This window comes from Megachile rotundata, chromosome 15, assembly GCF_050947335.1.
Source record: "Megachile rotundata isolate GNS110a chromosome 15, iyMegRotu1, whole genome shotgun sequence".
Taxonomy (NCBI): domain Eukaryota; kingdom Metazoa; phylum Arthropoda; class Insecta; order Hymenoptera; family Megachilidae; genus Megachile; species Megachile rotundata.
The window spans coordinates 10507494-10522166 of NC_134997.1; the positions used below are offsets into that span (position 1 = coordinate 10507494).

Below are 14673 nucleotides of genomic sequence, written 5' to 3' on the forward strand. Positions count from 1 at the left end.
AATTCTCAAATTTCAAAATCTCAAATTTCAAAATCTCAGATTTCAAAATTTTCAATTTTCAAATTTCAAAATTCTCAAATTTCAAAATTTTCAAATTCCCAAGTTCTTCAGTCTCCACATCTCAGAATTCCAAAATCCGTCGCCCTTAAAAATCCCCCAAAAAGCGGCAATATAACAAGAGCCCTAAATCACCAAACTCCTCCTAATAAAATCAAACTAAATATCCCAAAAATGCACAAATAATCCTTGCACCCTTAAAAACTACCATTTCAATAAATCCTAATAAAAAAGCAGCAAAATTGATGACCTCCAACAATGAAACTCGAAACAAATGGTCGTAAAAATTTCCGAGACCCGGATGACATTCCGAGTCATTCACCGATGACCTTTGAATCAGCAAAAGAAAAGAAGAATTCGGTGACCCAGAAATTTCCCTTTCGCGGGTCGTTCTCTTTTCTTTTATTTTTTTCGCCCGTTCGCGCGCAAATGGATGGGATTTAATTTAGCGGTCACGTTGAAGCATTTTTCTTTCCTTTTTTTTTCGTCAAAGCTGCTGTCCGTATATCCGCGTAGAGTAGCGTCGTGATTTTTTTGTTCCTTCTCTCTTTTTCGCGAACGAAACAATTGGGCGAGGGGTGGAGCGTGGAAACGGGAGAGCGTGGAGACTTGGATAAAAGAGAGACCAAGTGGCAGATTAACGTCAACCGACGTAGCCCATTCATAACTGACCTCTGCCGCCTACCACCTATACGCGAGCCTCTGCACACGACGATTTATAGAATTGGAAAAGCGATATCGGAAAAATAGTAAACTTTATTGATGAATCCCTTCCCGACCTTTAAGCGCGATATCGCCGCGATCGAGTCGACCGCATTCCCCTGCTGGCGTCGTGCTACAGGTGGCATGTAAGCCAATCCGTGGATACTCTATACGTTTTTTTTTTTTGCCAAAACGCGTGTACATAGGGGAAAAGCTGGTAACGCTGGTCACTCAAGCAACGATTTTAATAAAACAAAGAACGCCCGAAAATATCGTGGGATTTTTGCTGGGAGCTTCACTTACGTAATTATGGGTTGTGCATGTGACCATGTGGCACACGGGAACTTGGGAACTATGGGATATGGCAGGTTTGGAAATAAAATTTTAGGAATATGAAATTTGGGAACTGGAAATTTTATGATTTGGGGATTTGGGATGAGGGTTTGGGGATTTTTGGATTTGGGGATTTTTGAATTTGGGGATTTGAGGATTTGGGGACTTAGGAAGTTGAAAACTTGAGAATCTAGGAATTTTTTAATTTTAGAATATGGAGAGTTGGGGATTTAGGGATTTAGAAAGTTCAGAATTTGAGAATGTGGGGATTTTATAATTTTAGAATAGGTAGATTTTGGATTGGGGATTTAGGGATTTAGGGATTTAGGGATTTAGAGATTTGAGGCTTTAGAAATTTGGGGATTTAGAAAGTAGGAAATTGAGAAATGTGAATATTTGAATATTTAGGAACTTCTAATAAGTACAATTATTGTCCTAATTTATATATGTAAAAATAATTGAACATTGATCCAAGCAAGTCCAAATCAATATTTGAAAATATTTTTAATTTTCAATTGCAAAATTGATCTCATAATCAATTATATTTTGGACGATTTTGTTAATAATAAAAATATAATTAATAATACTAAAAAACTAGTAATAATAATAATAAACTTAATAATAAAAATAAAATTTCATTAGAACACATTTAAATTTACCGCCAGCCGAGATGACATCCGGTTTAGATCAGTATGGCGGAACGCTTCCCGAACAGTCCCACGAGGATCACTGTAATACGCCGTAAATGTCACCTTGCGTTACTTTTATGTCATAAAATTATATTATACACCTGCTATGTTTCGAAATTACCCATTTAATATGATACAAACTGCAAACTAATGCAATGTTCGATGCATATCCATGATATATGAGTTAGGTCAGTTCATACTCTTGATACAAGCACTTGCATTAATTTGCAGAGTGATTACGAATGAGTAGCCGAATCTGCAAATGGCAGAAATGTATATGATATATGAACTCGTCGAATGTAATTCAGTCAAAACCAGATGTACATCTACGAATCATTTTCCAAATGGACTTCTCAACTTCAAGAATACTTGTCAAAGATTTTACTAACACTTACAACTTTCGAATTTATATTAAACTTCTGAAAATTTGGAAATTATAATGGGCCCGGATATTTTGCAACATGAAAAGAGGTTAGTTTTAATTGTACATTGTAAGGTTAACTTAGTTTTGTGATAGTGGAATTTTTTAGTTGGTACTATTTTTCTTTTAGTAATTTCTATAATTTTTATAACATAAATTATTTCAACCAAATTATAATTAAATAATAATTAAGTAATTTACAGGTTATTTTAAATATACATAAATTGTTATTAGTCAAAGAATATAGGATATTGTAGAATAAATGGATCTTGAATAACATCAAGTAATTAATGTTCTGAATTAGTTTCATTTAGTAACAACCTCTTGTTTTAATTTTCTTTGTTCCATCGACTATCGGTTACATTGCATACGCATCATTAAAGGGGTTGATTATGTTTAATTCTTGTGTTAATTAATAACCGTGTATCCATTTCCACATTGAAGTTTATCCGTTCAAATATTTCAGAATCAGCTAAAAAATTCCTTCTTCAATTTTTATTGAAAATAAAATTTATTTTCTTCAGACCCAAAGTCTAAAATTACAAAATTTTTGAAACATTCTCTTTAAAAGAAGCCTCAAAGTTCTAAATTTCCAAATTCAAGAGTTCAAATATTTCAAAATACCTAATTCAAATTTCCAAATTTTTAGAATTGTTACATTACAATATTCCAAATCATAAAAACCCAAAGTGAGAGTTGCTAAGTTTCCAAATGACATTTCCAGATCTGGCAGGTCCTCTAATAATATGAATTTAAAATATGAACATTTCGCAAGATTATTATTAACAGTGTAGTTTCTTCGAAACGCGGATAAGTGAAACCGCAGATACGGGATCTGAATACGTGTATCCTACTGTACTAACAAAAGCAGTAGAACAGTGGGGGTAACAGTGGCAGTGAGTGGGCGATGGTGGGTGGTGGTGATAGTGGGAATGGGAGTCCAATAGTGACCAGAAAGGATGCAGTATCGAAGATATCGGCGTATGGGACACTGTAGCTTTGCGGAGTTTAATATCGTGGCATTCCCTTTATACTAGGAACGGAGCACAACGCGAGATCCACTTTAATCCTAATATACCATACGTACGGTGGGCCGGCAAAATAATGACCGCGGCTCCGAAACGTCGAAACGCTTATCATTTCTGTAAACGCGATTAAAACAAAGAAAATCGTTCGCCACTGTCATCGACGAACTTCTATCAGATTTTCTGACTACGCGAAATTTCGATCGGACCGCGTTAGATGGCGGTACCGGTTGCAGGAAACCATGCCTCTTCGGACAAAACATTTTCCGCTCGCGATGTTTGTTCGAATCGTGGGAATATATTTGTCCCGTGCGCTCCCGGTACGACGGGTTCTTGACCAGTAAAGAATCTTCAGAAAATGTAAATTTCTCTCTGAAAAGACGCGTTTGGGCAACTATTTTCCGTACACGATTGAGATGATCGCGATAATTATACAGGAATAATTGTGGAAAATATTTTCCGCAAGCTAATGGGTCAGTTATTTCGCGAGCTACGGTATAGGCTAGGGAGAACGTACGCCAAGACCAGAAGGACGTCCTGTGACGCATTCAATTGAAAATCTCAAGGCACCCTCGTGCACCGTTCGAAGATAATATATAGGGTTACATTACCTGCAAAATCGATCGGTTATTTTGGTTCGACGGAGAATTTTTAATGAAATGTTGCTAGCATTTTTAACGGACTAATACTCCGCTATGAATTTTTAAATAAAATCGGTTTGAAAAATTGTAGCGGGAAATTTGAAAGGAATAATAGATGGCTTGAGTCGTACACGTTGAATTGCAGAAATTGGATTACGTTTAATTAATATATTATTGATCTTTGAAAGCGTTGGTAACTAGGACCTTCTGGGATGGACTATGTTCTCTAAATTTAAGTGGTAACGCCCCGTACTATAATTAATTAATAACTATTAAAAAATTAAAAAATTTATAAAATTAAAAAATTAGTAAATTTGAATACTGCACAATTTGAAAATATAAAAATATACAAATATGTAATATGGCCATCAATATAGTAGAAATTACGTAACAGAAGTAGAAGGAAATTGTAACACGTATTCTGTCTTTATTGCTTTTAGTAGTCTGCAAATTGTTTCTCTGCATTTTGCGAATATCCCTCGCACCCTGTACCCTTTTCTTTTAATTTGAAACATCTATGGACCGAAACGAGACTAAATTATAGGCGGGGATATTTAAGGGGGATGGTAGAACATCGCTCTGGCATTCACCCCCATCGAAGGAAGGGTAAGCTAGCAGAAGTGGGACCAACGTTATTTCTCTGATCCCATTTTTTGAAAAATTAAATGAAATTTCTAAAATAACCTATATATATGATTTTATTGTTTCATTGCAACCAAATTTGTACAAAGTGTACACTTTTAGAGCATACACTATTTTGTTTATGTTTCTAATAATTTTAAAAAGCGTTTGCAATGATAATTATTATTCATTTCTAAAATTTTAAAATTTTTAAATTTGTAGATTTATTAAAATTTACATTTTTAATTTCTTAAATTCAAAAATTTTCAAATTTTCAAAATTCTAAGCTTGTAAATTCCAATTGTCCAAAAATCCAAAATTGCATAATTTTAAAATTTTTAAAATCTTAAACTAAAAATTTTGAAATTTTGAAAACTTCAATTTTCCAAATTACTATTATTCGGTACTTGTCATTCCTAGTAACATTCGCCATTTCCCTAGTAATGACTACAACAAATAAATTCCCTATACTCTCTCTCACTATATTGCCCGTTTCCTTAGATCAGTGCCATACTGACTGTACTCAACAAGGTACCTAGACAAAAGATACCTTCACCCTATAAAAAACCCTAGATCAATTTCCCCATTTGCCCTTCACTAAAAATGTCCTACCGTACAACATAAAATAAAAAAGCGCTATTTTAATGTACGACAAAGAAGGGACTCGTTCCTCCCAAAATCGGTTAACCCTTTTACCCGAGCGTTTATCCGTCGCGAGACAAAGATGGAAGAGCACTATCGAAGAAAGAAAGGGAAAGAAAAAGCGGAGAAGGGAGGAGGCGAAAGATAAGGAAAGAAACGAAGTCTCGCAGGCTCGTCGTGGCACTTTCACCTGCCGGGCCCTTAAGGGTTTCAAAGTATACGCAGGAGTTAGAGCGGTGCCAGTTAGAGCAACAGAGAAGCTCACGCAGACGCTGGTTACACTCGCGTAAACAGCGGAAGTCGCAAGTGGCAACGTTAGTCCCGCGGCCGCGGCGATATTCCTTTAATTTGACGATATCCGCTTTAACGGAAAGCCGGTTGATACGTTCCCTTTAATATATACAACATAAAAAGTTTCACGACGAATAAAGCGACCGGGAGTGGGAGAATGGAAGCGAGCGAGCAAACGTGCGAAAGAGAGAATGCGATAGAGCGGGAGGGTGAGAAGAGGAGTCGTAGGTGGAGTGTGAGTTAAGGGGCGCGCGCGCGCACGAGACAGAGAAGGAGGGGGAGCAAGAAGGAGAAAGAGAGGAAGTGACGTGGTGGGGGGAGAACAGTGCGGGGGGACAGGGGGCTTCCCGCTAAACAGAGACGCCTGACGCTCGAGAAAATTTTGACCGGCGCTACCGCATCTCCATTTTTTCCACTCGTCAAATTTCTGCTTATACAACGCGAATATATCGGAGCAAAAATTCTTATCAATCGGACGACGACTGCAGAGTCGAAGGAACCCCGAATTTTCTCGAACAGTAAAAATCGTTTATTTTACAGGGACAGGACCGGTCAATAGCAAAGCGGCCCGTCGTTCGAGAGACAAAGAGAGCCGCGGCACGAGCGAAAGCCGCGGCCGACGAGAGAGCGAGAGAACCCGAACCGAAAGAGAGAACGAGAGAGAATGAAGGAGATAGAGTAAAGAGGACAGCCAGTGGGAGAGACGAGGAGAAAGATAGCCGAACGTGCAGAGACGATGGCTCTGAGCTACCGGCCGCTTTCGTATTGTCCACGCATCCCTTCGAATAAATAGCGGCCGGAATTTGCAGGTTACTCGAAAAAAAATCTTTTCTCTCTGATTCGATGGCGCCCGATGCCCCCGCCATTCTCAGAGATATGTTTCATTTTTAGGGCGCCGCGAGAAAATTGTTGGAAAATGGCGGAACGTTTGCGGATGGTCAATTCCATGGCGGTCGGCGAGGTCTCGTTTATTTTTGCATTTTAAGGCATTGAAGAAAAGAAAATGTTAAAAAATAGGAAAAAGCGAGCGCTCGGGCACAGGGTGAGCCGAAGAGAGGGCGGCTCGAGGGAGGGACCGGGGGAGTGGAAAAGATGTGCACAAAAACGTACTGACGAACATACAATGAAGCAAAAAGAGGTATCTAACCTACCAACGCGAAGTAGAAATCTGTAGACCCGGGAAAGAGAAGAGTTGCGCTCGCAGGATCGGGGTATGACTAGCTCGGACCGACTAAAAGTTGAAAGAAGACGAGTTTCGTCGACGGAATTCTTTAAAACACTTGTACAACCCACCTGCATTGATGCGCCATGCGTCGTTTGTTGCTGGACGACAATGACGCGAAACGTTCGCCGAAAGAATTCCTACGTTTATTCATCATTTTTCAATTGTATTCAGCGAAAACTTGTTTCTTCCGTGTATCGTAATGACACTTTATTCCTATCTACAGGCAGCTTCACCCATGGTGCAATGTCTTATGGGGGATAAGAATATAGAATAAAATGGCACCAACGTAGGATTATGTGGAAGAAGTAGGGGAAGCCTCCACAATATTAATTATCAAATTTAGGGGTTTGAACATTTAAACTTCTGTATTTTTTATCTATTCCAAATTTAGAATGTTGAAAATTAAAATTTTTATACACAGGAATTATATCTGAAGATTTTGAAATTAAAAAATATGGATATATGAGAATTTTTAAATAAGTGTCCCCTATGAATATTAAGCTCTACTGTTCTCATTAACTTTTTAAAAATGTCTTGCAAAATTTGAAGCTTCATTGCAATTGAAACATACATTATTACTAAATACTGTTTGTTGATTTTCAATTTATAAATTAAATTAATATTAACCTTTGTATCCCTCCCTGTGTCAGATGTTCATTTCAATATTTTAAAATTGTCTTTGGCTTCTTTTTAACATTGTACCGTTAATTAAAAAAAATGTTCTTTTAATTAAAATTTCATTATATATTCAATATTCGATATTACGAATGAACAGATAGTTTGTAGCATGAAATTGAATTTTAATATGTAATTATAGAATAAATGGTTGAATCGTCTGTTATTGAAAAAGTGAAAAAATTTAGGGAAGATTATGGATTTCGAAGCAGAGATTTTTACATAGACAGGTTTTTTTTATATTTTTTTCCTCGTCCTGCGCTACCACGCCCCTTTATCCCTCAAGGCATCCTTCTAGATTGTCCCTTTTCAAACAACCTCGAAAACTCTCGGTATTGAGTTCGTTCCGAGAAGCCTGATACCGCTATACACTGTCCAACCTTTTTGATTCTGAATGACAGAACTAAATGTTCGTTTCTAAAGAAGAGAAAAAAAAGAGAGATAAAATTTTGCAGCGAAGAGAAAATATTTTTAATGATTATACTCATTTTCATAATTAACCGTGGCATTTTAACGAAGAATAGTCTAGACCTTTCATTAAATAATATTCGATTATTAAATTGAAATGTGATGTATTATTCAATAATCTTCAGCATAAATTTTAAGTCATAATTTTGCTTTCAAGTTATTTAATATATGAATTATAAATTACTGTAATATCCATTATACATTATATTAAATATTAAATATTGTAATATAACATTTAATATATAAATTTTTTATAATTATATGCACATGCATATGAGTATGTGCATACACATTATGAATATGTATATTGTAAACCATATTGCAAGGAACATCTGATATGGGGGTTGCTAATAACCAATAAGGTTGATGTAAGCTTAAACATGAAGTAAAAAAAATATATTGAAATTTCATGGTTGAATTTCACTTGATGAAACATGAGCTTCTGTTATTCGAACAAAGAAGATATTATGGGCTCTTATTATCTAAACTATCTAGTTATCTCAATCCTAGCTTGCATACAGTAGATTCAATCCTACATATTATTATTCCTGTTTTAAAATATTTAATCTTTTTAAACTAGAACTTCAGTCTAAAATATATTATAATATATCTGATTACAATATACTGTTACATATTATAGACTATAGACAACATTGATAACTAAATTATAAACTGAAGTTTGATCTCATAAAATTATTTTAGCTTACAATGTAATATAACAATGTCCTAAATATGAATTTAATTAAATCTAAAAATTGTAGAAGAAATGAACATCTTAAATATTGACAATGTTAAAAAAAAAACCAATATAATAACTTAGCCCCACTTTTGTCTACCGTATAATATATAATATATATAAACATTTTCTCGACACCCTATAGTTACAGTTCAATAAAATTAAATATTAAAAAAAAAAAAACAGGAGAATGCAGAGGTTTCATAACCTAACATTAACCAGAATCCAGCGATAATTACCGAAATTACTAAGTAATTTGAATGTCTGCGTTTACGGAGGAATTTAGAGTATATCGAGCGGGCGGCGAAGAAAAAGGAAGAAACGAGATTCATATTCGTGTGTACGATAGTTTAGAAAGACGAGACGAGAACGAGAGGACTGACGAAGGTATTCAGGTAGTTTCCTACATTCAGGCGAATCCGTTTACTTGCCCGCCCTGGAGCGCCCTGCACCGCGATGAATGTCTGTGCGTTTCCCTTTTGCCCTCTGCTTCTCATCCCGGCCCGACCAGCGTCAGGCCAGGTCTGGCCAACCATCACCCGATACCTTGTCCCACACCGCACTGTACCCCGTGCTTTTGTCTCGGAGAATGTGCACAATACCTCTCCCGAGGAACCCAAGCCCTGCATCTTTCCTTCCTACGTCGGATCTCTCTCTCTCGCCCTCTCCTTCTTTTTTCCTTTCTTTTCTTTTCTTTCTTTCCTTTCGTTTGATTCGGGTTCCATGACTCTGTGAAAAGAACTTAATCACACGCGGCACCAAGGATTTGTCCCTCCTCAGGTAGCCTCGTATCACCGACAGAAACTCTTTACATTTCCTCCCTTATACTACGTACTTTTCACCACCTTTCTATGAACGAATAACGTTACGGTAAGTACTTTTCCGCTGTGGATAGCTATTTGCTTGTCTTATGGTTTCTTACCCCATACGCGACGCACAGGAACGGTAGGCTTCTCTAGGGAAAATGGCGGTGTGGGAGGAAGGCATCGTTTCATGGTTTTCTGGGATAAATCTGAAATAGCTTTCGACCTTAGAAACGTTGATATTGAAATATTTCGAAGTTTGTAACTTTGTAGATTTACGAATGTAGGAATTTTTTACTTGTCCATTAGAAATTTCGTCTTTAAAATTTTGTCACTCGGAAGCTTGAAAAGGTACAGAAATTTGGGACGAAACTTTCTATCCGCTTTTACTGCTTTTCCCCAGTTTCTACACGCGTGTATCGTTCGCACATGCGTACATTACGCATTCAGCGCATAGGTTAGAATATTTAAAATTCTAAAATAAACATACCTTCCTCAATCCTATATTTCACTGCGTTTCTGCACGTGTCCGTATACCTACGCATTTTATTCATCCTGTAGGAGGTTAGAAATTCTTAAAATCTCAAACTCTGTAAACGTGGCTTCCTAACATTTTCACAATCACTTTTACCTGTGTATTAATTTTCATTGTGAAAGTTTAGAAGGTTTAATATCTTACACGAAATAATAAATTAAATAGAGAAAAAATTCGCAGAAACGTCGACGTACATTTTCATCTGCCAGTTTTCGTATGTTTCGCTGTTGCACCTCCCACGCGCATGCGCACAACTGTACACGGTATTCGGCGCGCGGAAGTTTCATTTTTCAAATTTCTAAGCAATTAAATGTTACAAACCGGACTTTACAGTTATCTTTGCCAATTTTGTTTTTTCTATTCTATTGTGCACGTGCATTCTATTCAACGCTTAAAATGTTATGGATATTACTTCTACGTGTCTTAACTACGAATGGATACTAAAATTTTATTTAGACGCTCGTTGTTGTAGACTTTAAAAAAGACAAATCAAATCAATATATCGGATTGATGCAATAGCTACAAAAAAATAATTAAAACTAAAAATAAAAAATAATTAAAACTAAAAGTAAAAAATAATTTAAACTAAAAATAAAAAATAATTCAAACTAAAAATAAAAATAAAAGATATTAAAAATAAGGTATTTATTTTTATGAAGATCAAATTATAACAAGTCGAAAATATTTTTTAATTTTTTATTCGAATCTTACCTTTGGCGATGTCCGTTGTTAAATGAAAGAGGAAAGGATGCAAGGAAAGAGACAATCGATTTTTGAAAAACTTAACGTATTCTATATTTAACAAACATTTCTTTCATGTTCGATATTTACAATCACACAATGCGCGTGTATTCGCTAACATATTCGCCGTTGAATATTTACAGTACATAATTACAAAGTGCGATACGGACGGAGGCGATCAGCAGGCCGAATTCCTCTTCTCCTGTGTAGATACACATTATTTCCTTATTACATACAACCAACTACGATAGTCGAATATTTTTTTACGCTTTCTTCTTTTTTACCCTTCAATAGGATACGAATTATTATACTGTTTGATGCAAGAATTTTCTCCACGAAAATCATTTTTAAACAATAGCTTAATATTTATACCATAAATAAAATAACCATAGACAAATATTAAAAATTAATTTCAATTAAATTGTTGATTCACAAAATTTGCTATAACCTCATTTTTGAAAATACAGCAAAGCAGTTTAAAATATATGCAGAGAATATAATTATATGAATTAATTATAAAAATAATTACATGAAGAAGGAAATTTTGAGACAATTCTTGCATCGAACACTGCAATTCTTTTCTACTCCCTACCTACGATTATCGAGGTAAAATCAATAAACGTAGAAAACGAAAACTTTTATCGAACATTAAAATAGTGTTTTCTTTCGTTCGAGCCAAGGAGATGCAAATATATTGAATTTCGTGTTTATCTCCGTTTGTATTGTCAACTACAATATAATTTCCATTGGCCCTTGTCTATATTTATACAGGTAATGGAATGCTTTGAATTAGAACGCAATTTGAAAATTCTCCCTTAAAGAATGGAACAGGATCACAGTTAAGTGAAAATTAATTTAACTAATTTTCATTCGGTTCATTCATTCGATACGCTGCGTGCTGCAGATTCGGAACGAAATTCGTATTAGATTCTCTAATTTTGGACTCGTTAAAAATATTTCGAACTTTCTTTTATATATTGCAAACTGCAAATTATTCTAAATTATATACTGAAAGGAAATTTTCATTTCGTACTCGAGATATAAATAAATATTTTCGACAAATAAATTGTACAAGGAAAATTTAGCATAACATCCAAAGGTAAAAATATTGAAAATATTAAAAGTGTAAAAAACAAAATATTGAGAGTGTAATGAGAGAGTAAGGTCACGCGAGTAAAAAAATATCGAAACACAAATTTCATTTATATAGAAATAAATCGCACAGCACGCAACGTCCCAACAGAAAATTTAAATAACAGTCATCACGCATAAACTTGATTTCGTATAATTCTATCTAACATCTAAATGAGTAGCTTTTGAATTCGGCGCGCCGAAAAGACACTCTCTGATCCGTCGTTCGGTTCTATACATGTAAAAGCTTATACAACGGTAAGAAAACGAAAATAGCTTGATACGTTGAGACATTTCGATTTACAGTAGTCCCTGTACTTCCTCTCGTTCCAGTTTCACAACGGCGTCGTTGTTCTTTTTTGGTGTTCACCCCTTTTGCCCGTTACCTTCTACCCTCTTTTTACATTCTGAATAAATGTTGAAATGAACGATGACAATTTTATCGATGTAACGCGTTGACTGGCATGAAAATGTCATTAATTTCGTTGCAAAATTATTTTAGAAGATTTTAAAGAATTTTAAGAAGTTCAGTTTTAGGACACTTATTTTTTAATAGATGCACATTATTGTATCATTTTCTTTAATATATAGAGGGTACGTGGTAATTGAATATTGAAAATTGATGCAAATTATCACAATTCAGTACTGTTCTAATGTTAGCAATACAGGGTGTCTCACAACTGGTGGTCCTTGAAATGGGAGGTAGCTGACGTTATTCTGAATAAGATTTCCCTTTGCAAAAATGAGGTAGGAAGCTTCGTTTTTGAATTATTAAGGAAAAACGCGGACCAATCAGAGAGCGAGGATTGCGCATGCGCAGACGCGAGAGCGACAGCTTCGAGCCTAATGGCTGAGCGCGCGTAATCCTCGCGCTCTGATTGCTACGCGTTAGATTACCACACGTTGCATTAGTATGCGTAGAATTATCACGCGTTGCATTACTACGCGTTGGTTAACTACGCGTTAGATTTCCACGCGTTAGATTCCTACGCGTAGAATTACCACGCGTTGTATTACTACGCGTTGGATTACTACGCGCTGAATATCTACGCGCTGGATTACTACGCGTTGGATATTCGCACGCTGGGATACTACGCGCTGAATTACTACGCGTTGAATTACCACGCGTTGGATTACTAGGCATTGGATTATCACACGTTGCATTACTACGCGTAGAATTACCACGCATTGCACTACTACGCGTAGAATTACCACGCGTTGTATTACTACGCATTGGATTACTACGCGTTGAATATCCACGCGCTGGATTACTACGCGTTGGATATTCACACGCTGGGTTACTACACGTTGGAGTACTATGCGTTGAATTACTACGCGTTGGATTACTACGCATTGGATTACTACGCGCTGAAATTACCACGCATTGCATTACTACGCGTCGAATTACCACGCGTTGTATTACTACGCGCTGAATATCCAGGCGCTGGATACTACGCGTAGGATATTCACACGCTGGGTTACTACGCGTTGCATTACTACGCGTTGGATTACCACGCGTTGGATAATTACGCATTATCCAAAGCTGCCGCTCTCGCGTCTCCGCATGCATAATCTCTCGCTCTGATTAGTCCGTCTTTTTCCTTAATAATTCAAAAACAAAGCTTCACACCTCACTTTTGCAAAGGGAAATCTTATTCAGAATAACATCAGCTACCATTTCAGGGACCAATAGCTGTGACACACCCTGTATTACAACTTCAGTAGCAGTGAAGTACTATTACTCTTGCAATAACTTTACTATTACTATAAAATGATAATTAAAAATGAAACAATATAACAAATTATTAATAAGAATTAACATTTTAGTCTTAGCTTGCTTTTCAGACACTCAGAAATATTATTTGACTGAATCAACGCTGGTTACCATGACAGTCCACGCGTTAAAGTCTCTTTTTTTCTTACGTCAGACGATCAATATAAATATACTATCATTGTTCCAGGGTTTTCAATATCTCAAGCTATCTTAGCATTGACAATACTTCATTCTTGTCAATAAGCATCGACTTCAAATACTCAATATACAATTGCTCGTCTGAAATTTTCATTGGGTCACATTTCGATATTACATCGTGCGAAAATATTAACTCAGTCAATTTTATGAAAACACAATAAAGAAATAATAATAATCATTAGCTTTGAAACGTTCGGCTATTCAGGGTGTTTCAAAAATCACCCCCAAACATGTCAAAAAATGAAGCAACTTTTTGTTGGAAAAATAAATTAAATTCATTTAAAAATAACTGAAATAGTATTCTATTTCTTGTATAATCAACGTGATAATTTTTTGCAACACCCTGTACATCGAATAACTCACGTTAAAGACCTTCTCGTGCAAAAATCTCACAGATACTAAAATATGAACACGAGGGTAGAACCGAAGATCATTTTCTCTTTTCTAGTGTTAAGATTATAACGATATGTAATTGATCCATAATTAGAAGCGTTTCTCGATTTGCTTAACAGAACTTGTATATTATTTTCCCTTCGTAATTACAGTGTTCTCGAGCGATGGAGGTACGAATAATTTCTTGATCACACCGTGACAAATACGTACCGTTGAGAAATTCGATTTGAATTCTTATCTTATCATAAACACGCCATGTATACGTGTATAAAGTAAATAGCTTCGTTCATTGTACAGGTAATAACCGTCTGATGATCGTAATTCAAAATAATTTCACCTCGCTGTATCGTTTTACGTTAATTTTCGGAAGGTTGTCGATTTTAATTATTATAAGTTACAGTGAGGCGAGATTTTTTATACCGTGTATAAACTGTTCTCTCAGTTTCGTTTGTACAGATTTGGCTAACTCGTCATGAAATGGCTATCACAATGGCCGGACGTGAAGCCAATTAAAAAACCCGAAAACAATACAAAAAATGTACAAATCCTAAACAATTGTTTGAACAATGGGA

General features: G+C 35.8%; 2 protein-coding genes and 1 long non-coding RNA gene across 8 annotated transcripts in view; 1 reads left to right on the top strand and 2 right to left on the bottom strand.

Annotated features, from left to right (window-relative positions):
- Positions 1-10057, bottom strand: part of LOC105662113 (uncharacterized) — a 32338-nt gene extending 22281 nt beyond the window's left edge. Inside the window, exon 1 of one of the 2 annotated variants that reach the window (XM_012282289.2) lies at positions 9820-10057. In XM_012282289.2, the coding sequence (XP_012137679.2) occupies positions 9820-9883 (64 nt within the window). In that variant the 5' untranslated portion in view covers positions 9884-10057. The remainder of the gene's footprint in view (positions 1-9819) is intronic. The other variant, XM_012282278.2, reaches the window with a different exon arrangement.
- LOC105662111 (uncharacterized) lies at positions 1780-7351 on the top strand. Of its 5 annotated transcripts, none has more exons than XR_013040577.1 (3): positions 1986-2252; positions 4309-4474; positions 5963-7121. XR_013040577.1 is itself a non-coding variant. In XM_076540050.1 (3 exons), the coding sequence occupies exons 1-2, from the start codon at positions 5580-5582 to the stop codon at positions 6209-6211; spliced, it is 327 nt and encodes a 108-aa protein (XP_076396165.1). In that variant the 5' UTR covers positions 5336-5579; the 3' UTR covers positions 6212-6231; positions 6314-7115. The 5 variants fall into 5 exon arrangements, 1 of the variants encoding a protein (XP_076396165.1); XM_076540050.1 differs by lacking the exons at positions 1986-2252; positions 4309-4474 and adding an exon at positions 5336-5657 and having other exon boundaries at positions 5963-6231; positions 6314-7115; XR_001095488.2 differs by lacking the exons at positions 1986-2252; positions 4309-4474 and adding an exon at positions 1780-1833 and having other exon boundaries at positions 5963-7351.
- Positions 7506-9442, bottom strand: LOC143265830 (uncharacterized). The gene is made up of 2 exons (XR_013040580.1): positions 8766-9442; positions 7506-7739 (listed from the first exon to the last, which is right to left on the bottom strand). It is a non-coding gene; the product is annotated as an uncharacterized LOC143265830 (long non-coding RNA).
- Positions 10058-14673: the final 4616 nt, after the last annotated feature.

What these genes read in the sequence shown, in the direction of transcription:
- LOC105662111 (XM_076540050.1), top strand. Translation starts at nt 5,580, where the DNA reads ATGGAAGCGAGCGAGCAAACGTGCGAAAGAGAGAATGCGATAGAGCGG. An exon ending in AGAGGAGTCGTAGGTGGAGT is followed by an intron (nt 5,658 to 5,962) that starts GTGAGTTAAGGG and finishes TTTATTTTACAG; the next exon opens with GGACAGGACCGGTCAATAGC.